The sequence below is a fragment of the Peromyscus leucopus genome, chromosome 8b (assembly GCF_004664715.2).
Source record: "Peromyscus leucopus breed LL Stock chromosome 8b, UCI_PerLeu_2.1, whole genome shotgun sequence".
In the NCBI taxonomy this organism is placed as follows: domain Eukaryota; kingdom Metazoa; phylum Chordata; class Mammalia; order Rodentia; family Cricetidae; genus Peromyscus; species Peromyscus leucopus.
The window spans coordinates 93242686-93266962 of record NC_051086.1 but is presented as its reverse complement, the minus strand read 5'-3'; the positions used below and the strand labels follow the sequence as shown (position 1 = coordinate 93266962).

At 42.4% G+C, this 24277-nt stretch overlaps 1 protein-coding gene across 4 annotated transcripts; it reads right to left on the bottom strand.

The window, feature by feature from the left end:
- Positions 1-339: 339 nt before the first annotated feature.
- Positions 340-22874, bottom strand: Smarce1 (SWI/SNF related, matrix associated, actin dependent regulator of chromatin, subfamily e, member 1). Of its 4 annotated transcripts, none has more exons than XM_028889431.2 (11): positions 22786-22874; positions 20847-20898; positions 20626-20669; positions 17339-17443; positions 13003-13083; positions 12021-12152; positions 11606-11777; positions 6135-6307; positions 4990-5091; positions 4031-4241; positions 340-1726 (listed from the first exon to the last, which is right to left on the bottom strand). In XM_028889431.2, the coding sequence occupies exons 2-11, from the start codon at positions 20851-20853 to the stop codon at positions 1518-1520; spliced, it is 1236 nt and encodes a 411-aa protein (XP_028745264.1). In that variant the 5' UTR covers positions 20854-20898; positions 22786-22874; the 3' UTR covers positions 340-1517. The 4 variants fall into 4 exon arrangements, with proteins under 4 accessions (XP_028745264.1, XP_028745265.1, XP_028745266.1 ...); XM_037201491.1 differs by lacking the exon at positions 340-1726 and adding an exon at positions 1740-1842; XM_028889432.2 differs by lacking the exon at positions 17339-17443.
- Between the last annotated feature and the right edge of the window lie 1403 nt (positions 22875-24277).

Genomic DNA, 24277 nt, shown 5'->3' with positions numbered 1-24277 from the left:
AAAGGATGACCGCACACATCAGGCTTCCTCTCAGGAAACTGAAGAGTGTAGAATCAAACACTAACAGTGCTGGGTAGTCAACTACAGAGAATTACTGTAACTGAGGAGTGCAGGGGTAGTGTCCCTGAATGAGCACAGGCTACATTCATTACTTAGCCACACTTCTTACACACTATTCAAACATCATAGATTTCTTCACAGTCCGATTAACACTGACAGTTCATGAGACAAGGGTCTTATGTATGACATTTCATGACTGTGGGTCATTCCATGATGTCCATAAATAGGGATCAAATTATATGTCTTTTATCTTCTATAGGGCAATAAAAACACTGAGACCTTTGTCTTCATTTCTTTATTATGTTTGGATCTTTAAGAAACATATACCATCATATATACCACTATTCAGTAAAAATCTATTCTAGGTTTTAGGAAGCATACACCACAAACAACTATTTTGTTTCTGGTCTCTAAGTCTACTAAGGGCTTATCAAAAAGGTAGGCTCTGATCTATGGAATCTCAAGCCTTGGGGTTTTCATCACTGCAAAATATGTTCAAGTGGATAAACTTCATTCCTGTTTTTATTCTGGAATGGGATAATCATTTTGAAGTTTGTTTTATAAGAATATTCCATTCCACTGGGTGTGGTGGCTCACGCCTTTAATCTCAGCACTGGGAGGCAGAGGCAGGCAGATCTTTGAGTTCAAAGCCAGCCTGGTCTACAGAGAGAGTTCCAGGATAGCCAAAGAAACACAGAGAAACCCTGTCTCAAAAAACCAAAAGAACATTCCATTTCTTATCTTCCATATCTTTGGAAAACCAACCTGGTAAAAAGTATTTCTTTCCCCTGTACAGTAAGGATGAGTTTCCCAGAACACATCCCATATTACCTAGAATGAAATCACTATAGATAATGTACATGCGCTGTGCTCACTTTAAGGACTATTCACACCAGCAACTACTCCACCATGGAGACATCTCTGCACCAGTCCGATCTATGTGTAGTTAGTTTCAGGCTACAGTCTACCCTGTAAGAGAACTCCTGGTATCTGACATTAGAAACAAAAAAGGGTAAGTGAACAAACATACTCACAGAATGTTTTCCAAAAGGTCCTCTGTACAAGTACACAAGACGGGGCCAGGAAGGTTTAAAGCTATGGCTTTGGGGAGCACCCAAGTGAGATGAAGGAAGGCATTTGTAAGAGTAGATTCTGCAGCATCAAAGGTAATTCTCGAAAAGAGCTGGGTGTCTTCTCGATTAATCTTAGTTCTGAGGCTTCAGAAGTTGAGAGCTACCAACAGTATCCAAAGGAAAGAGCCATTCCCAAAAAGCTAAGAAAGGTACGTGCCTGTCATTAGCTACGATGTTGATGGTTGAAAACACTATGGTGGTATTGATGGAAAAGGAAATAATTAATACACAGACCACACAACACCATGAAAACCAAAAAAAAAAAACAACTTTTTTTTTTTTTTTCATTTAAAAAAGTTTGCGGACACACAGACAATGCGACACTCATTCCTTCTTCTCGTCTTCTGGCATGGGGTCTGTGGGCGGCTCCTCCACTGTCGCACTGTTGCTCTCTGAGCCAGTGTTACTGTCACTGGTCCCTTCCACCTCCAGGCTGTCCACCCCCTCCTGCCCACTCTCTTTGTCCTCAGGAGTGGACGTGCCTTCCTCCCCGTTCTGCTGGCTCTCGGTCGTCTCTTCCAGATGTGTCTCCTCTGCAATCACACATTCGCACCGTCAGTTCCCAGACACTCACTCACTCTAACTATGCTGACGGCACAGATGTCTGTTCAGTACGACAGCCACTAGCCTCACAGATCCGGACAAGCACCTGAAATGGACCAGTAGGACCCAGGGATTTTTAAGCATATTTGAGACAACTTCGGGTGCAAAAGTCTACATTTTCCCCTACAGGTTTATGAAATTTAAATCAAACCAAACACTTGCAAGAACTGAGCTTTTGAAATTATCAAGTCTATAAAATACATACTGGATTTCAAAGACTTGGTATAACAAAAGAATGTAAGACAGTCATAGGCGTGCGCGCCAAACACCATGTGTAGATTAGAGGAGGACTGCAACTGTTGTGTTCCTTAAGAACTGTCCGCTGGGCTGGTTCCTCAAGAACTGTTTGTCTTAGTGGTTAAGAGCACTGGTTGTTCTTCAGAGGTCCTGAGTTCAATTCCCAGCAACCACATGGTGGCTCACAACCATCTATAGTGAGATTTGGTGTCCTCTTCTGGCCTGCAGGCACACATGCAGACAGAATACTGTATACATAATAAATACATGACCTCTCACTGGTCTGGAAGTCACCAAGCAGGCTAGGCTGGCTGGGAATGAGCCCTAGGGATCTGTCTGCTTCAGCCTCTGCAGTGATGGGATTTTGTGTGTGTACTGCTAAACCTGCTGTTTACACATGGGCTCGGTCTCACCCACTGAGCTCTCTCTAGCCTAGAATGTTAATAACTGAAAGATGTTGGTAACATTTTACTATTTTGGATACACTGGGTTAAATGTAACATTAAAATTAAGCCAGACACAGTGGCACCACTTGACATTTCAGCTACCCAGAAAGCTGAGGTTAAGACTGCTTGTGCCCAGGGTTTGAGACCAGCCTGGGCCATACAGTACAACAAGATCCTGCCTGAAACACATAAAATGAAGGCACAGGATGGAGATGCATGCTCTGTTGCAAGTCTTGCTGGGTTGTTTCCTTTAGGAAGTTAAAAGCACAAGGTTTTTGACAACTCAATTTTTTTTCTTCAGTTTCTCCCTCCTTTTTCTTTTCCTTAAGTTAGAAGACAGAACCTGAGTAAACACCCTTTGCTGTCAGAGTAAGACAGACCTCATTCAAGGGCAAAACAGACTGAGAACATGGTCTTGTTGCAAGATGAGCAAAGAACTGTACTCTGATTCTCAAGCATTTGCTGTAACCACAAAAATGTGCTTCAATTCCAAATTTATGGTAAAAAACAGGTTCTCAAAAACTGAAAGAGGCCCAGAAAACGAAGATTAAAACTAGACTTTTCTGAAAAGATAATCTGCTGAGTTAAATACTGCATAACTGTCTGGTAGAGGTAATGATGTTCCATTAAACTCTGTATAGGCAGTTGCTGTTGAAGTACAAAGCATGCCCGTGTCCCTTCTATTTCCGGTAGACTCTGCTGATACCCTAACTACCTCTGGCTTTACTGTTCACCCACTAGGCAGGGCCAATAGTTGCCAGAAGGCAAATTGATCTCAAAACTCCAAGAATAACCAAATTCATTAATATTTTAAGTAAGTTTTACCTATTTTTTTTTAACCCCAAAGAATGCTTTTATTTAGGAAAATCAGAATATCAAAAAGCAAATTGCTCTAGGGGAAGGTCAGCTATCCACATGTAAGGCCTAAATAATCGTCATTTTAGGCTTTGTGGGCCAGGAAGTCTTTGTTTCAAGTCCTGAAATCAATCAAAATCTCTCTCTCTCTCTCTCTCTCTCTCTCTCTCTCTCTCTCTCTCTCTCACACACTCACACACACACACACACACACACACACACACACACACACATACACACACACACACAATTACTCTGCCCAATGTCATCCTAAGACACCAAAGACAACAATCTTGGGGACAAAGATCACATCTTACATAAATAAGTAGCCGTAAAGGTTAAAATATTATTGCCTGTTAATCTTATGCCAAATCTAGGACTGGAACACACTCAGAGGCAGGCACTTGTCAAATGAAGAAAAAGCTAAAAAGCTCAGTAGAGTCACAGTGCCAGCAATGGGGAAAGGGACGAGGCCCCTTTGTGTCTCCAGAGCCACACCCACCCACCTGGGTACAACCAAGAGCTCAGACAGCAAGACTGAGCCACCATAGTGCCTGCAGTGCCAGCAACAGCAGCATCCCTGGACAGTCACAGGGATGAACTAAAGGAAGGTCAGAAGCCGGCTGTCAAGGGCCCAGAATCCCACATCCCACATCCTAGGGGTCGAGAAGCTGGTGACCCATTTCTACCGGTTACCTGTTTCTATGGGGTTGTTCTCCTCGTCCTTCTTCTCCTCGGCTTTGTTTGCCACTTGCTCTTCCTCAGGGGCGATGCCGCCCTGACTGCGCTCGGCTTGCTCCACTGCCTCCTTCTCTCTCTCCTCCTGCCTTTTGCGGGCCTGTTCCTCTGCCTGTGCAATTTCAGCGGCAATTTTCTCCATGTCGACCTCCACCTTCAGACCGCATAACTAGTCAGAAACAAATCAGAACTCTCAGCAATGCTCTCTTCTTCGAAGCCGAGTCAGGCAAGTTGTTTCTTGGCATTTACAGGAGGTATTTACAGGAGGGAGAAAAACAAGGCAGTGTTTTGTCCTCAAACTCTACAGGCCCCAGTTCACCAGACAGCGCAGGGCAGGGGCTGCTGGGGCACTGCCCAGGACCAGGCTAGCCTTAGGATGCCCCACCTACACTTCAGCTATCAAACACTCCATTCGCTCATTTATTCATTCCTTTATGTTTTTAAGGTTTGGTTTTTTTGAGACAGGGTCTCTCTATGTAGTCCTGGGACTCACTAGGTAGACCAGGCTGGCCTGAACTCATTGAGATTCTCTTACTTCTTTCTACCTGGGATCAAAGGTGTGCACCACACTCAGTTGAGATTTACTTGTTTTAATACAAAGTGCAACTCAACTACATCTAGTGAAGACATCTATAAATAAATTACAATAAAGTGAAAATAATTCACAACTACAAAGACTTTAAACAAAAGCATTAGAGGGCTCTATCACCTGTGGGCCTAGTCCTTAAATGTATACTACATGACACTGCAAATTTATTATTTCAGAAAAATGGGAACAATTTTAGAAAGACAGTACAAGCTCTACTATGATGTTAGTACTGTTTCAAAGGGACTGACACTCAACAAAAAATTACTTAAAAACAAAAAACCCAAAGCAGCAGGCACATGATAAAGGCAGTCAATGAATGGAATGATACCCTTTTCAGTTCATTGTTAAAGGAATCTGTGCTTTCCAGGAACTTCCTCTTCTTCTCCTGGTGTCGTTCCTCTATCTGAAGAAGTTCTGCTTCTAGTTTTCGCTGCAAGGGATCAGATCAGATTACGAACAATTATGTTTTCTCTAAAGCAGATGTGAAGCACACACAGTATGTCATTTTAAAAAGAGTTTAGCTGGGTGATGATGGGGCACGCCTTTAATCCCAGCACTTGGGAGGCAGAGCCAGGCGGATCTGTGAGTTCGAGGCCAGCCTGGTCTGCAAAGTGAGTTCCAGGACAGGCTTCAAAAAGCTACACAGAGAAATCCTGTCTTGAAAAACCAAAACCAAACCAAACCAAACCAAACCAAACCAAAAAAGTTTATAAAGTATAATTTTGCATTTTAAATGATGTGTAAGTGGGTATGTACACAAGAGTACCCAGGGAGGCCAGAAGAGGGTGCTGGGTCCCCAGGAGCTGGAGTTATAGGTGGTTTCAAGTCACCACATGGGTTCTGGGAACTGAATTCAGGTTCTCTGGAAGAGCAGTACATGTTCTTAACCACTGAACCATCTCTCCAGCTCACTAATTTTACATAAAAAAAAATCATTTAGTATAAAATCTAGTTATTATTTAAAAAATGTAACATAGGGAAAGACTACCATTAACAATATGTTAACGAGTAAAATCTTTTTTTAAAAGTGATTTATTTATTTACATTGGTGCATCTGTGTAATGGTGTTGGATCCCCTGGAACTGGAATTACAGACAGTTGTGAGCTGCCATGTGGGTGCTGGGAATTAATCCCAGGTCCTCTGGGAGAGCAGCCAGTGCTCTTAACCGCTGAGCCATCTCTCCAGCCCCCAGGAAAACCATTTGACAGTAATGCAGCAAAGGCTGATGGAGTGCTCCCCATTCTTGAGTTTGCACCCATCTTTTAACAGCTATACTTCAATGTTCTATCACGGTCTTCAGTGACAAACTCACTGAACTTCTGCAATGGTCCTCCTCTCCCTTAAGCTTCTGTCTCCAATCAGGCACAGGTGACACCGCTTCACAGGTCCACTTATACACTCTACCAGAGCCACGTCACCTGGGATGTGTGCCATAGACTCTTTTTATTACAACGAATGCTTTCTGCCCTTACCTGATGAACCATTAAAGACTGGACCTGTCGCTTGAGGACCTGCATTCTAGCTGTTGTGACAACCGACCGCACATCAGGTACCACGCTCTCACTGAGGATCTCACTGATGAGGCGGTGGTTTCTCTGGAAACGGGCGGTGGCTGTATGCTTCATTGAAAAGCCATCATCATAATCTGGAATAAAGGAAATGTCCTGAAAATTAGGTGGCTAGTAACCAGAACAATGTTAATAAGCAATGACCAAGTAAGTATGGCCCTCAGTGTCCTAGCAAGTGGGCTTGTTCAGTATCCTGGGAGTCAGGGCAGGCCACATTAAGAACCACACAGAGACAGAAGACAACCAGCTGAAATGTCGTTTCCACAAAGCTAGTAAGGCAGGGCTTCTCAACCCATGGGTCAAACCCCTGGGTGAGGCACTGAACGACCCTTTCACAGGGGCTGCAGATCAGATATTTACATTACAATTCATAACAGTAGCAAAATTAGTTACGAAGTAGCAACAAAAATCATTTTATGGTTGAAGGTCATCACAACATGAGGAACTGTATTAATAAAGGGTCACAGCATCAGGAAGATGGAGAACAACTATACTAAGGGATGATTTGTGTCTGAGGTTTAGTTAAAACACAAACAGGGGGCTGGAGAGATGGCTCAGAGGTTAAGAGCACTGACTGCTCTTCCAGAGGTCCTGAGTTAATTCCCAGCAAACACATGGTGGCTCACAACCACCTGTAATGAGATCTGGTGCCCTCTCCTGGCCTGCAGTCATATAGGCTGAATACATAATAAATAAATCTTTAAAAAAAAAAAAAACAAAAACAAAAAAAACCAACATATGTTCATATCTTTGAGCTTTTAGCCCTGGGATCCATGTGGAGCCTGCATGTGATGGCAGAACTGGAAATTCTGCCAAATGTTCCACTCTCCCAGTAGTGATCTAAGGCATTTGATAAACGCTGGACTGTAGTTAAAACTAATGAAAATACTCATTTGTAAAATTAACTTATCACCATCTTCTCTAGCAATATTTAGTTTTCCAGGCAGTATTTATGGTTTATTACATTAAACATGGTCAAGACCCAAACTAATCTTATAGAAAAAAAAACAACGACCCAATTTCAAGGCTGAGAGATGGTTCACTTGATGAAGTGTTTGCCAGGTAAGCGTGAGGGTCTGAATTCGGATCCCAGCCAGCATCAAGAAAAAGCTGAGTGTGGCAGATTCGGGAGACTCAGCGGTCACTCTGGCTAAAACAGCAAGCTCTAGGTTCAGAGAGAGACTGTCTCAGAATAAGGCAGAGAAGACACCGAGGAAGCAATCTGGATGTCACCTCTGACCTCCACATGCCTGCACACGGAAGTACAGGGCACACACTACACCCAATCACAGCACAAAAGGGTGGAGACTGAGGAAGATACCCAACATCGACACACACACATCAACACACACTACACACTCAGAGATATTTGATTCTAAGGTTATTTTTAATTTTTTGCCAGTTTATAATTGTACATGGCTGTTGTTAATGTGTAAAGGTGCTACTCAAATTTAGGTACATACAGTACACATCTTGTTATTTTTGGTGTGTGTGATGCGTGCATGTGGAGGCCAGAGAATGGCAGGTGTCTATCTCTTTCTGCCCTATCCCTTTAAGACAAGGTCTTTCACTGAATTGGAACCTCACCATTTTGACTAGGCTGGCTGCCCATCATGGGTCCAGAATCTGCCTGTTTCAGCTCCCCAGTGCTGGGCTCCCAGGGATGGGCCAGCTCTCCTCTGCTTGGCTTTTTATGTGTTGGAGGTTTGAACTTGAGTCCTTGTGCTCGCACAGCAAGAGCACTTACCACTGGGCCATCTCTTCAGCCCCAGGGTGTGTGGTTTTTTTTTTGAGACAAGCTGTCTTAGTCTCAAGTGCTGGGACTAACAAGTGTGTACTACCACACCCAGCATATATGCTTATTTCTAGTAACACAAGTGTTTTCCTTTATCTTGCAGCATCATCTTCGCACACCTGGTAGCAATCTGCACTAATACCTTATTACGATCAATCCACGTGAGTCTATTAAATGGGTAACAGAATTTATTAAGATATAAAGTTAGGAAACACACTCACAAATACAGAATGGAGTAGACATCTGGCATCGTCTCTGATCTGACCAGAAGTGAATCCACCTCACAGGCAGGAGCAGGGAGACGGGCATGTGACCCTTCTCTCTCTCCTTTTAAGAGGTCTTGTACAATGGCAGGAAACACCTCTGTCGGGCCCTATAGCCCAAGGTCATGGGTGGAGCAAATACCACTAAAATATCTACTTACTCTTTTTCTTTACATTAACTCATTAAACAAAGCAAGTTTTCACCTGCGCAGCAGCAGTGGTGCTTGCTTTTAGTCCCAGCACTCAGGAGGCAGAGCCAGGTGGATTTCTGTGAGTTCGAGGCCAGCCTGGGCTACCAAGTGAATTCCAGGGAAGGCACAAAGCTACACAGAGAGCAAGATCCAGGACAGGAACCAAAACTACATGGAGAAACACTGTCTCGAAAAACAACAAAACAAAACAAAAGATCAAAGCAAGTTTTCCTTCCAATATAGATAAAAATAAAGGTTGTCTCTGAACCACCCAGTCCTCTCAGTGTCTCACAGGGGTATAGGTACCATGCTTAGGAAGCCCTGTTACACATGGAGACCTGCATGCTACACATGATGGTCTCTGAAGAGCCATTTAAATAGCCTTCACTATCTTGTGTGAATCAAGGTCTGCAGTTTCTAGGAAGTTAGCAGATGTTGCCCTCATCTCTTGATGGGCCATCTCCTGGTCTTCTGTATATTTCTACTTCTCAATTCCTAGAGCAGTGGCTTTCAACCAGTTTGTCATGACGCCCTGGGAGATCAAAGGACTCTTTCATAGGGTTGCATATCAGATATTTACATTAGGATTCACAACAGTACCAAAATCAGTTATGAAAAAGCAATGAAATACTTTTATGGTTGGAGGGGTCACCACATGAACTGTATTAAAGAGTTGCAGCATCAGAAAGGTTGAGAACCACTGCCCTAGAGGTTTTTTTTTTTTTTTTTTTTTTTTTTTTGTGTAGCTTTGCGACTTTCCTAGAACTCACTTGGTAGCCCAGGCTGGCCTCGAACTCACAGAGATCCGCCTGGCTCTGCCTCCCAAGTGCTGGGATCAAAGGCGTGCGCCATCGCCTGGCAAGAGTCATATTATATTAATGTAGATTCATAATTATTATATTCCATGTTATTGTTCATGTAAGAACCTCTCAAACTTAGTTCCTGCTGTTATAGTTCGCTTAGGAAATATTTTATTTTCTACATATGGCTTCTAAGTTGCTAACCTTTGTTTCCACAGTATAGACCTCCATTCTCCCAGTTATTTACAGACTTGCTCTTCTATTATTTTCCTTATATCAATCACTTCATCTGGATAATTAAAGTCTGCATATGTACTTTAGCAGTGCTAATAATGCTTAGCACTCAATTTCTGTTTCTAGTCCACATTATTAAGATCAATCCATGTGAGTCTATTAAATGGGTAACAGAATTTATTAAGATATAAAGTGAGGAAATACACTCACGAGTACAGAACGGAGTAGACATCTGAAGTTGTCCTGTGATCTGACCGGAAGCGAATCCACCTCGCAGGCAGGAGCAGGGAGAAGGGGCATGTGACCCTTCTCTCTCTCCTTTTAAGAGGTCTTGTACAATGGCAGGAAGCACCGCCTCCTTTGTATCCTATAGCCCAAGGTCATGGGTGGGGCAAATGCCACTACTCCACATTTTATTACATTCTATTGCATTTGTGAGAACTTTCGTCAGTAGCCCCAACGAATGAATCCCTTTGAAGCTCATTTCTGAGACTTCCTCCTTACTTAGCTGAATTTATTCCTGTCTTGTGGCGCCATTATAACCTCTTCCACTTTTTATCTCTTTATAGTTCTTAAGAACTCCCTCGGGTGTTTTTAAAGTGGGATCTTCAATTAGTTCTTGGCATTGTTTTTTTTTTTTTTTTTTGGTGGCTGGAGTTGCTGCTCCCACCCCTGTCCACCATGCAGCAGGACACAGAGACACTGACAACATTTACACAGCAGGCTCAGTTTGCAGAGGAGCATGCTCCTCAGGGGAGGTGGCTACCTTGGGGCCTTGCAGCTACAGACTGCCGGGCTGCAGAGGCCAGGAGAGCAGTTTGCACATCCACACATGGAATCCTAATTAGGAAGCCTGGTCATCTGTGAGTAATGTATGTGTAACCCATGCCACCCTGTCTACATGTAATATATGACAGGCACTTACGAGTGATCTCATGAGTGGTATTCTCAAATTCATATTGGATTCTGAATTAAGTTTTTATGATGCCTCTACACACTCATAAATTTTTGCTTCCAAGAGCCTTTAATTCAGCAAATTTAGGTAATCAGTAAGATTGGATGTGGCAATTAAGAGCATGTACAGCTCTTCTACAGGATGAGAGTTTAATTCCTAGTAGCAGCTCCAGAGGATTTGACACCCTCTTCTGGCCTCCTCAGGCACTGCACTCACATGTACAAACCTACAGGCTTGCTACACACATAAAAAAAAAAAAAGACTGGATGTAACTGAAATGTCTTTAAATTTTTAGAAAATAAGTAAGCTGGGTGTGGTGGCACACCCAGCACTTTTTTTTTTTCCCCAGACAGGGTTTCTCTGTGTAGTTTTGGTGCCTGTCCTGGAACTCACTCTGTAGACCAAGCTGGCCTTGAACTCACAGAGATCCTTTTGGCTCTGCCTCCCGAGTGCTGGGATTAAAGGTGTGGGCCACCACCCGCCACCCGGAACACCCAGCACTTTTATCTCAGCACTTAAGGCAGAGTCAGGAGGATCTTGGACTATACAGTGAGCTCCACTCCAGGACAGCTAGGGCTATGTCGATACCTTGTCTCAAAAAACCAAAACCCAACCAAACAACAAACAAAAAACTCAAAAGGACAAAAACAAACAAAACAAAAACAAAAAAAAACAAACAAACAAACAAAAAAAAACCCTCAAAACCGAAACAAAACAAAAACCAACCAACCACAACAACAAACCAAAAGCAAACCAAAAACCCTATAATGTTGCTCAATGTGTGGTCTGTAATCCAGAATCTGGAGGCTGAGGCTAGAGAATGAGCTCAAGGTAAATCTGAGCAACACAGTGAGACCATCTTGAAAAAGAAACAAATCCTATATTCTGAATACAGACTTTGAAAAGTAATAAATACATCTTTTCCCCCCTTAGTCATTTCCCACACTCTAAAGGGTATTTTTCTCATGGCAAAGTCACACACACACACACACACACACACACACACACAATCCTATTATCGGAATAACTTAAAATTACGTTTTTCCATTTAAAAGACTAAGAGCCTTGAATTAAGATGTATCTTCTATTTTAATTCAGAGATTAGGATGCACACACAAACCCCACTTCCCTCCTTACCATCTGGGTCCTCAGCAGGCTGAATGCTCATGTAAGGCTCTCCTTTCTCCATGCGAGACTGTCTCTGTCGACTCTCTTCCTCTAATGCAGCTTCTGCACGGCTTTTTGCATTAATATATGCAAGGTATGCAGGGGAATTATGATAGGCCTTCATAGATTCATTGTACTCTATCTGCAATGGAAAGGGGTGTCGGTTTTATTGGCCATCTGAATGTCCGAGGCATGAAGCAAAGTGGTATCGGCATCGCCATGTCTCTTTCTGAACAGAGAACATGAGGTTCAGACGGCAGGTGACTGGAGCTTGGTGGACGACAAAACTTCAGTGCTGCCTCAGCTTTCTGGTCAAATCTTATGTTTCTTTCATAAATAATAAAATGTTTTATTTATATTTAAAATATTTTATTTATCCCCCTACCTTTTCTGCTTCGTATTCATTTAAATATTCTTGTTTCTCTTCATCAGTGAGATCTCGCCACATGCCACCAATAATCTTGCCAATCTCCCACAACTTTAGGTCAGGGTTGGAAGCCTTTACTTGGTCCCAGACCTTAAAAGTCAAGAGTTGAAAATTCAATATTAATGCCTAAGTATATAGTCATTTAAAAATACTCTAACATGGAAACCTTTAAAGACAAACAAGAGCAGAGAAGACAGTTTCAAACTACTATTACCAATCAGCCTGCTTTAAAACTGCCAATAGCTGGCTTATCTCATTTTATCTTTACCCTGCTGGACCTCATACACCATGTCATTTTACTCATAAATACTTCAAACTGATAATTTAAGATCATAAATCACAGTACACACTTACAGCAAATTAACCAAACAATTAAGACTATGTCTCTAACAGTTCAAGCGAATTTAGTAGTAGTAGTAGTAGTAGTTAGTGTATTTGTATTATACAATGGTATCACACTATCAAACACATGTAATAATTATGATCAAGACAATATTTTACTATACTCACTAGTTAATTAATTTTGTGCTCTTAGAATTGATCCTAAGGGCTCTTACACGTAGGCTAGGCAAATGTTTTACTACTGAACTACATCCCAGACTTATTATTTTTAATAAAAATAATATATCAATATAAACAGTCTTACATTTTCCTTTCTACTTAACATTTTTCTCATGTCTTTCAAATATTCTCCAAAAGATATTACTTTTATGGCTACAGACTAATCTGTTTAAAAGATTTTAAAAGTTTATTTAACCATGCTCTTCTTGGATCTGAGTTTTAAAAGTCTGAAATCAGAATGAACCACTTAAAAAAATTACAAGTTTTTTAATCCTTCCCCCAAATATGTGTAAGAGAGATGCCAAGCCAGTCTGAAGTGGCATGTAAGGCCAGTCAGCAGAGCCGGGGTCCTCGCCATCTTCTGGTCCCTGGTACATACCTTTCTGCTGTACCTCATGTAGGGCATCAGCGGCTTATCTGGTGGCTTTGGAGGCTTTGGAATCGTAATACCAGAGGATGCCTGTAAAAGAGTTAAATATATTCATTATTCAATTGCAAGGAGTTCACTAGCACCTGAAAAGAAAGTCCCTTAAAAATTCTAGTGCGCCTTTCTTCTACTCGTCCATGGATACAAGATCCTTATATTTTCTCCAAAGAAAACAGATATCACTGCAAATTCAGAAATGTTTATATCAAAAGAAAATGACTTTAAACACATAATATTTAATGTTTTACTTAGTAGTTTATTTCCACTGTTTGACAACCTGGATGCAAGAATAAAATATTATACAGAATCCACACACTGAAAATGGGGTTATATGCCAAACACCTCACATTTAGGACATTACCTGGTATCCTTTTATTTGCTCAGTTAATATTATGCATATAGTCAACATTTAGTATCTGTAGATTCTGAGCACTTAGCACTTACCATACACGTACTGTCTACAGGGGAATCTTGTTATCATGTCAGGAATGTACTCCATACAAACAACACAAAGACCACTTCCCAGGTTAAAAAAAAAAAAAATCACCAGTAAAAAACAGGAGGTAACTAGAAATCTAGCAAATAAATTTAAAAAGAAAAGAAAAGTATGTCCTTTAGAAATAGAAATTTATTTTTCTTAAGGTTTTACATTAACTTGTAGTTCTCTGTCTTATGTCTTTGTAGTCTTGGGGTCAAGATGTGCAAACTGGAGTCCGACTGTTCTTGTCCTCATCAGACTGCCACACAGAAATAAAGAGGCGTTAGGTGCTGAGCACTGGCAGACCCTGGGCCTTGCTTATGTTACTTCTGAGGCCCATTCCACAACATTGTTTTTGTGGAAAAGAAAGGAGGACAAGGAAAGACAGGACAGAGAAAAAGGAAAAGACAAGAAAAAGGAATAACATCTTCTCAAAAAGGCAGTGAGGAAGTTGGTGAGAGAAAAGGTAAAGGAGGAAGCAGCAGAGTGACTGGTCCTGGCTGTGTGAGGAGACAGAGGCAAGGCGACACCAGGTGACTTCGCGGATGCCCCACAGAGAGCTGCCACTTCAAGGGCACCTGGGTCTGAACTTCTCTATCTCCTCTTCATATCACTGCTTTGATGAAGGAGTCAGAATAAGAAGTAACACAGTCCACCGCACTTGGCTCTGACGTTGCGGGGAAACCTGACACTGACTGCCAGAACGGGGAGAGAACTGCTTGCTTCCCTTCAGTTATCAACACACACACTGGCCAGTCCTCGCTGCTCTGACCCACAGACAGATCTGGGCTTAGCCAGCAGTGGGCACTGGAATGAAGTGAGAAGTGTGGGCAGAAACTGTCACAGTGGGTACAGTGGACAATCAGGGAAGCAGGCATCATGGTTCACAGGAGCCCTAAGAAGTCAGAGTCCTGTGTGGCTAACCTTATGCGTGGAAAGTCTGCTTCTCAACACAGAACGTGATTAGAAAACATTTTTTAACCCAGACCCCAAACGAACTTTTGGAACACAAAGTGGGTTACAAAAAAAAAGGACAAGGTTGTGCCCATATTTGAAGGTACCAAAATACTATTAACAGGTAAAAATTTTAACATGTTTACTTTTCAAACTTTAAGTATGAATTTAAACAGCTAAAAAACAAAGTTTATTAATATTTGCTTGTATCTTCCAAAGAATCACATTTTAGAACATTAATAGATTTGCTAACTCCTTCTTTCCCTAAGAAAGTTACCCAAATAAAATTACAAATAAAAAACAAAACAAAACAACAACACAAAACAACACTTCCCCCATTCCCTAAGAATAAAAGAGAAATTCCAGATGGTTTGGGGATCCTAAAGAAGCTTATCACCACACATCACCAATTCTTAACATCTCAGTCACCTTCGTGAATGTCCCAAACAGTTTTCTACTCTGCCCTGCGCACTTTATCTCACCCTTTCTTACCGAGAGTCAACTAGAACTGACCCAAGGGAGGTCCTGAGGGAGAGAAACTGCGACCGGCTCTTTGGCTGAGTGGCCCGGGAGCACAACTGGAGCGCTCAGCGTGGCCTTGCCCATGAGGAGGACCTTTCCCTGCTGCTATCAGGAAGCCCCCCCCCCCCCCTGCAGCACCCATTCCCCATCTTCCCAATTTCTCTCTTCCCATTTGCAATGAATTGAAGGTGGAGAAGCAAACGTATGCTTGTTAAAACTGTTCTTCTCTAAGAGTTAGGTCCTAGTCAATCTGAGGACAAAGTCCATGATTTTGTGATCGATTCATCTTGGATAGCACAACAGAATTTTCTGTTGTTTCTCAATTCTTAGCTGTTTTTCTGGTAAGGTCTTATTTAATGATTTTCTTCTAGAGACAGGATTTCTACAAGCAAGAAGTAGGATGCTTTTAACACTTTGTCTCAATCTGTGTATGAACCTGTATATTAGGGAATGTGAACCATCATCTGAACAAAGTGATCAGTTGTGGGCTGCACTCAAAGCTGTCCTAAGCCCTCCAAAGGTCTCAATATGGTACCTATGCACTTTATTATCTGAAAACAACCCATATGTAACAAAGATCTTACTTGGGGTTTCACTGAACCATTGCACCAAATCACTATGGCTATTTATAGACAACAATTTACTCAACATTCTTCCCAAAGTAGTGCATCACTGGGGTCATTCTCTACAAACACATTTTATAAGCAACCAAGTCCCAAAACAAGAAGTCAGGGATACAAGAGAGGGCAAACCCCTAGGTTTCTAGCAGTTTGCTCACGATAGGGACGAGAGGACAATAATACAGAGGAAACAACCACAAAGCAAACACCAAACCTCTCACTCCTAACCCACTGCCCTACACTGAAGGCTAGAGCTCTCTCTGCACCCAGTTCTTCTGTTCCCCAGGAGGGAAGAGGTTGAAAACACAGGACCAGCCTAGGCCCAGAAAGGAGTACACTCTCCTTTTCCTAGTAAGGTTTCGACCAGAGAAGCCTTACAGCTATATACAAATTAAGAACTGATTGTTTATACAAACCACAAACCAAGTTATTCTAGGATCACAGTGACCCGTTCCATTAGCACGGCCACCACGAGCTTACTGTATAGAGCTATTCAGAGTCATCGTTCTTAGTTACTGCCCATAAATAAATTTCTACATTAACACAAATGGTCCAAAACTAATTCTGCCTACTGTGTGAATTATAATGTTCTTTTTCATCTGATAACCCTGCCACTCACCACACTTGTGAAACAACACATTTAGGCCAGGGAAAAACATGTACTGCTGCACATAGAAACTATGTGCAAGGCACAACACACACATAAACATAAATTTTGTCAGAATCCTTTTCAGATACTGTGAAATACGTATGGCACATAGAACTTGATATGCTTATGAAGTACAAATTATGCAGAAACAATGAAAAATTTAGACAAACGAAACCTATCAAGCAATGTGCTTATCAAGATAGACACACGGTTTGATAGTGACGGGTTTTCAGCTATAGCTTTACTACAGGGTGAGAGGGCTTGTTTTGAGTTACATTTCTTCTTTATAAATACAGCAAATGAAAACCAGTTACTAAAAAGTTGACAGCCATTCTGTTTTGTATATATTCTTACCAACACCACACTCTAATGTAGGTATTTGACTTTTGGATTTATTACCTTAGTTTCCTTGGAGTTTAAAATAATTTTTAGGAATCCTCTTTCTCACAAGGGATTGGAAATGGACCTCTAGTTGTTCTTATGTAACACCTAGAGTTAATTCCACTCAAGTTTTATTATGAAATTCCTTGGGGTTGACAGTAAAATCTCTTTTCCTGTATTAAACTGGAAAGAAACAAGTCTCAGGTCAATTACTAAATCCAAAAGACAAATAACTGAGTGTGGAAGTTTGGATGGGCAGGTCTGCCCAAAGCTTTCTAGTCCAGATGAAGCCAGGTCTCGAGTCCCAGCATTCTTTAAGAAACTACATCCTTGAGAGTAAGGCCAATTACCTTAAACAATGAAAGACACTCTTCATGACATAAAAGATTTTAACCAAAAGAATTCTAGTTTTGTTTACATATATAGTATGAGCATTAAGTGTTCAAGGATTAATCCCTACTGATCACCAAACAGAATGGATTTCTTTTCTTCCAAGTACACATCCAGACTGTAGTTCTGTTTTTTTTTTTTTTTTTTTCCAGTGTACGACTGTACAAAACAGTTGAAACATCAGGTTGAATTTTTTTAAATGGCTGTGCTTCTGATTCAAGAGGACCTAACTCTGGAGGCATTTCTGGTCAATCCCAGTTGTTTGCCGGAGGCTGTAATAGTTGATTCTCCTACCGTGACCCGGCTGTTGGTGCCCGGGTTCCCTCCCAGCCTGTAGTTGTTGTAGGCGAGATGACTGTATGGATTGTATCCCACAAACCCTGGTGTGCTGGGCATTTGCTGATGGAAACAAATGAGACAAAAACACGAATGAGAAATGAGCTCAAACGAGGAAAACACAGAAATGAAAAATGATCTGCATATGGCATGCAAAAGCAACCTGAATTTAAACAAGCAATGATGGGTTGTAACTGTTTTCTGTTGTTGTTGAGGAAATTAGTTTGTCTTTTTTAAAATTGAGAAACCAGCCTGCAAGTATGTATGTGCATGCATGTGTGTGTGAGTCTGTGTATGTTTCTTCTCTCTCCCTCTTTTCCTTGGTGGGGGTTAGGGATGCTTGTGGGACTGAGTATGCTGTGCGTTGTTTCTGAGGAAAGCATCCCACTGCAGTTTCAAACATCTACAACTATTTCATGGTCAACAGTATGAGATAACAATTGGGCAATCTGTGATGTCTGAGATGGGAAAGCTGCAAGTATGATAAACTTTAAGTCTGAAACACTACATGCAAACGAAACATGATTTATTTGACAGTTATGTGGATGCCACCAATGTACTCATTTACTCAAAACAAAAACAAGAAATGGATCTGCTTTTCAAAGACAGCTTTCAATCATTTTCTATGTGACGAATGAGAAGAGACTCAAGTCAGGAAGCCAGGAATTGTCAATAGGAAAGAACATATGCTGGATTCAATGGATGCCACATGCATGATTTCAAACAAGGACTTGTAAGAAATGCATAGGTTTCATACTGGGCACTATCTGATCTTTAACCCAGTCAGTCTTTCACAGGCTTTCTCTTCCATCTCTTCTTCGATCCATCTTCCATAGGTAATCATGAACAGTTTATGCATTTAATTTTAATGAGAACTACTTTTTTTAGTTGACAGACTTGAACTTCTTTTTCATCTGATTTCCTGAAGGCTCTCAGCCTTTCCAAATACAACTGCTCACTGCAGTGAAAAAATTCTTGATTTTTGTGAATTATGTGTTGATATAAATCACAAATGGGTTCTTATGTAATTGTGGCCTTATGGTTAATATAATGACATCCAATGTTCATAAAATCAAGGCATAATGCATAAAAAGAATGCAGTAAAGAGACCAAAAGTGTCTAGTTTACTTAGTAAAACTCAATCATGACAAGTGATAGCAATGCCATTTTTCCATGCAGTTAACACAGCTCTCCTGAATTCTACAAAAGGACACTTGACACATCCCCGCTAAACTTAGGTTGTCACAAAATGCCATTTCCTAAAACCCTTGTCCATGCCCTTGTAAACATCCTTAGTATCCAAAGACACTCAAGCAGGCAGCACATGTGATACTCTTTAGAGGAGAATAAAGTGATCAATTATAGCCCGTAGTTAGAAAAGACGCAAATTAAGCATATTTAAGTAGCAAAACATAGATGAAAGAGTAAAGGCACAAAAGAAGTGTGCATTACACATGGAGGGGGTGGTTCATCTGAGTGGTGGCTGTGGACGGGGTGGTGGTGGTGACGGTGGCAAAAACAATGGAGTAAAAAAAGAGAGACTACCTCATTTTGATCCATTCTGCTAGATGTTATAATCCCTAGTTTCTGGATTTTGTGTGAAAATGTGAAATTATGGTATGAGGGATAAAAAACAATCCCCTTCTTTGTATGAAAACTCAGAAGGGGATCCTGGTTTTTAAAATGCCTTTATCTCAAAAATAATAGCAAGTCTGTTCATTACACACTACTGGAGGCAGTATTTATATGAAATGATACCTCCAAACACTGCATAAAGAATGAGAGTCACAGGTTCAATATGAAACAATAATGTAAGCAAACAGGGGAATTAAAAAATTGAAACTAGCTCATTGTAATTATACCATTTCTAACGTTGAGGGGCCTAGTTATATCTTTGAGGTGAGGCTCTTAATCGCTCAACTCAATCTGTACACAACCATGAGGATATGATGGAGATGGTGATAAGAAATATTCTTTAAGAAAGAAAATAATGAAGCACAAGACTTTAGAGTCTAGAGGAAGCAACTTTACAGACTGTCATCAATCACATGGAGTGAACTGAAGAATGTATGGTATGTCTTTAAAAAGAGCATCTAAGGAGAAACAAATGCTGATAACTATAACTAAAACATTCGCCTACGGGTTAGTAAATCAGACTAGTTACCTAGTGGAGAAAACAAATGACACAGGAACTCATTAGTAGTAATAAAAGGAGACTAGACTGAAATTAGTTGTAGAGGGCATAGAAGGAAGCGCTAGCAGATATTAAAGAACTAATTTTGGGCTGGGCATGCTGATAATCCCAGCATTTGGGAGGCCGAGGCAGAAGGATCACCATTTCGAAGCCAGCCTGGGCTACATAGAGACCCTGTCTCAAAACAAAACAAAAGAAATCAAAATAACAACCCTGAATCTGATTTTGTAGGATATGATTATGTTAAGTGGGCTTTTTTTTTTTTTAATGGTAAGAAAGCCATTTCAGCATTTCAACATGGCCTATACTGCTGCTGTTAAATCTGAATTGTGGACTGGACCATTATTTTACAAGCTGATCAAGCTGGGCTAGAGCTTGCTGGGTGAAAACAGTTCCCATCATTAGACACTTTGTAACAGATCAGTTGGCCAATCATTAAAATTTATGGAGAAGAACAAAATTCAGTAGCAAGTTCTGACCCACAGGTAATGAAATCCTTATTTGAGCAGCTTGAAAATAAGATTTATAATGAGTGCAGTTATCTTCAGAACTAGAAAGTTTATTTAATGTGAAAATTTTATATATAGACAAGAAAGTTTAATTAAACAATTTGTGTTGCTGGGGTTCCAACCTGGGCCTTGCACATGCTAGGTGAGGGCTCTGCCATTCAGCTATGTTCCTAGCCATTAGTGAGAGAAAAATGGAACCAGGTGAAGGTCAGGTTTACAAACAACAACTACAAAAGAACAATGCCAAGGGAGCACTTCACTCAACTGAAGATCTAACAGGGACTGTGAGACGGAGTGCGTCACTCACTTCCCTGCGCAAAACCAGCTCAGGAGCTTGGAAGCTCACAGTATGTAGTTTCAGATGTTGGGTTTGGTTCAAGGTAGGATGGAAAGAATTATTTTATTTAGTAGGAAGTGCTTGTTTTCAGCTGAATTTTCTATCTTGTGGCTGTGATGACTGAGTGGCTGTCACTGGAAGACATCTGGGTTTTTGTATCAAGGCCAGACTTGGCTATTACATTAACAAGAAAATTAAAACTTACTGTTGCAGGAGCTGGGGTGGGAGGTGGGGCATAAGATGGTCTTTCTGTTTGAAAGAAAATAAATAACTTCTTGTAAACAACTGAGATATAATACTATGCAACAAAACTACCAATGGTCCTGTTTTGAAGAAAAAAAAATGAGAGTATTTTTGGAATTCCCATTTGCTAGGGCATTAGTCTCGTATTAACACAGATTGATAAATATAAAAATTGAAACTTACTTGACATTTTGGAAGATTAAGTTCTCAGTTCCTTAAGAATGAATCTGAGACACTAAAATAAAAAAAAAGAAAAAAAAGAAAAAAAAAGAGAATCAAAACTCAGCAAGCATAAGAGAATGTTTTCCTAAAGAATAGGGTAGTTTGATTGGTATTTCTGAGCAAAATTACTTCACTGTTAATTGCTAATAATCAAGCCTTTTGCATATTTTTAACTAGTTCTTATAGTCATTTGACTGATCAGAATTAAATGATGAAAATAAGTTACTGGGAAATTTAGAGTTATATTAGAGATGGATTTTAAGTTTTTGCTTATGATATTGAGCCACGTCTTGTATGGAAAACATTTTGCTGATGCCATGCAAACGTTTACTTAGACTGGTAAAAAAAAAATAATGACAATAGAATGGGATGTATTATCAGGGTGACCCCAACAAGGCCTACCAGATACTGACAAATCCCTGATCAGCAGCTCTGCTTTCTTCAGGGGACATCTTTTATTAAACAGAGCAATGTCTTATTTCTGGAAACAGTGTGAAAGGTAATTTGGTATGGTACCAAACTTTATACTCTCTTTTATTGGTAAATAGTTTCATAAGTGCTGGAACCAATTTTCAGAGTCTACTTGGAGGACTCTCATTGGTCCTTTACGGCCCATTTCAGAAAATATTTCAGGTACTTTCTTCATAAATTATCTGGGCAGAATAACTGCATCTCCTTTGTATCCCTATCTGGTTACAAAGATCAATGGCATTTTCCCTTACACAACATGCCAATATGGCTAGGTTTTGTCTTGAAAGAGAGGAGGGATGGTCTAATTTATTACTGTATTGCTCAAACCTCGCTCAAGTCTTCATAAACTTGGTGCTAGTATGACCAGCTCACAACACGGACAGATGTGAGCTCGCTCCTTACTTAACACACACCACAAATGGTAATGTATAAAGAGATGGAAAATTATTTTCAGAAAGAAGGTAAGTAAACTGTGACTACTGGAGTACTTTCATCCCACACTACGTAAAACAAACACCTTTTTCCTTCCAGTTTTCATTTTAAGGAAATGCCTCACCTCATCAGGGTAAGAGTTCTGATGTGGAAACAGCTTAGTTTTTTTCAACCCAGGCCTCTTTCTTTCCTTCCATCAACACCCAGTAGGCCTTGCTGTGGGGAGCCCCGACAGAAACTGTAACAAGGTCCCTGGCACCTTCCACTTCACGGCTAATACTGTCAAATGATGGCTCTCCTGTGCTAAGAATATAAACCCTGAAGAGTGGACCTAACCCCAGTGCCTGGCAGGGAACTCAGTGTCTGTTGAATAATTACCTTACAAGGTAAGGCTTATTAGGCTACCTGGCTCACGAGTCACTACGACCCTACCGGAGACATGCGGCTGTCCCCGTTTTACACACGAAGAAACAGTCTCAGGGCGATTAAGATATAAAGTGTTTAAAGCCACAGGCCCAGAACTGCCAGAGGTGGGTTTAAACCCAACCCACGCCGTCTCAGAGTCCACTCCTCACTCCAGGCCACCCCGGGAGTCTTTAGGTCGCTGCCTGAACCCCAAAAGGGAACCATCTTCCGGGTGGGTGAGGACCCCCCGCTGGCCTGGCCCGGAGGGCTTCCCGAGGTCCTCTCTCTAAGTTTGGGGCGGAGGGTGAGCTTTCCTGGCAACTCCCCCGCAGGGGGGGTGTGCATCGGTGCTCGGCCAGCGTCGGGGGTCCGGCGTAAAGGGACAAGCGGCGCCTCGGAGGAGCTGTCCCGGATGGGGCTTCCTGGCGACCCCGCCGCCGCTAGGCCTCACCGAGGCCGCACCGGCCCTCGTTCCCGCCTCGGAGCTGAGCCGGATCCCCAGCACCCCGCGGGAACTCGGGGTCCCGGCAAACCGAAACAGCACAGCTCGCCACCCTCCCCGACCGGGTCGGGCCCACTCGAAAACACTCACCCGCGGGCCGAAAAGGCGCCCGCAGCTCCGGCTTCGCTTCCCTTTGTCCCGCGCTCGCCCCGCCCCTCGCGCCGGAGCTTCCGCGCTCGCACTTTCCACACGCGGCGGGATTTCTCCGCGGGCCGCGGCCGGCTCTCCTCAGACGAACAGCCCCTTCCAGCGAGGACGCGGAGAGGCTTAGTGCAGCCGAGGATTTTTTTTTTCTTCTCCCCAGGCTCCGCAGTTTTTCTCAGAAGTCTTGCAATTTGGATCCTGTCCCAGCCGGGCGCCGATTCGTCACGGCGAGGAGGGCGGAGAAGGCCGGGCCGCGTTGCGGGCCCCGGTTCGCGGCCGGGCGGCAGGAACTGCGCTGGGAGCGCGGCGGGGCTGCTCCGAGGCGGTGGGTGCCGCCGTGTGAGACCCGCGCCGGGCGACGGCACGCCGGAGCCTCTCCCGGGAGAGGGCGGGACGCAGCTCCCGCACCCCGCGCACCCCGGGCGCTTCCCTTCGCTGTGGTCCTCAGTACGCCGCTGCAGGATGCAGGATGGAGGCGGGGAGGACTCGGGTCCCCGCGTTTAGGTCCTTGCCAGCGCCCAGCAGGGCTCCCTGCCTCAACAGCCTCAGCGAAAAGCAACACGGGAGTTTTTGTAGTTTCCTAGAGGCTGAGTGATGGCGACAGGTTTCTGAGCCTAGGGTCCGCAGATGCCAGCTCCCTCTCACCAGGTCCTGTACCTGTGGCAATTTACATTTCCTTCCAGGAGAACCAATTCAGTTTAGCCTCGCCTGTCTTCAAATAGCCAGCTCAACTGTTTCTTTGTGATGCCCTCCTGGAACTTTTCCTAGGCCAATCTTTTCCTTGGTTCTCTGTGGTCCTGTGTCTTGATACCCTCTGTATGGGACTGGGCCATCTGTAATCTTGAAAAGATTTCATCCCAAACATTCCAACCATTAGATAAGGTTAGATAAGATGGCCAGATGTCCCCCAGTCTAGCACACACCTATTTCTGTTTTACAGATACTGCTAGACAAATGTCGGCCAATCAGGGTCCTGAACCCTGGAAATCCCTCATCCCAGCCTCTGCTATAAAGAAAACTATCCTGCCTAGAAAACTATCCTAGGCTCTTTGCTCTCACCACTGCATTGGACTGCATTGGACAGACAGACCAAGCTTGGAGCTTGAAAATAAAGGCTTTTGCTTTTACATGTGAGATTCAGTCTCTGTGGTGGTCTTTTGGGGGTCCCCGAGATCTGGGCATAACGTGTAGAGGCATCTTTCTGGACCATTCCAAGGCTGGTTGTATTACTAATTCCAAATACTTGGGCGGACCATCTGAAGTATAGAGACACCTGGCTAAGGTGGTCATGGTGGAGGAAAAGTGAACAGATGACCTGTGCTTATCTAAGGACACTGTTGGCCTTTAGAGAAACTGGTTGAATTCTGGGGCCTCCTGTTGGCCCGTATCCTGGTTGTGACAACAGTAAGTGGGATCTCTTTAGAAGTCTGCAGAGCCA

Excerpts from the sequence above, each read along its gene's own strand:
- Smarce1 (XM_028889431.2), bottom strand. Across the intron at positions 12,153-13,002 it reads ACATGAGGTACAGCAGAAAG|GTCTGGGACCAAGTAAAGGC; the intron begins GTATGTACCAGG and ends TTGACTTTTAAG. Across the intron at positions 1,727-4,030 it reads GAACAACCCCATAGAAACAG|AGGAGACACATCTGGAAGAG; the intron begins GTAACCGGTAGA and ends GTGTGATTGCAG.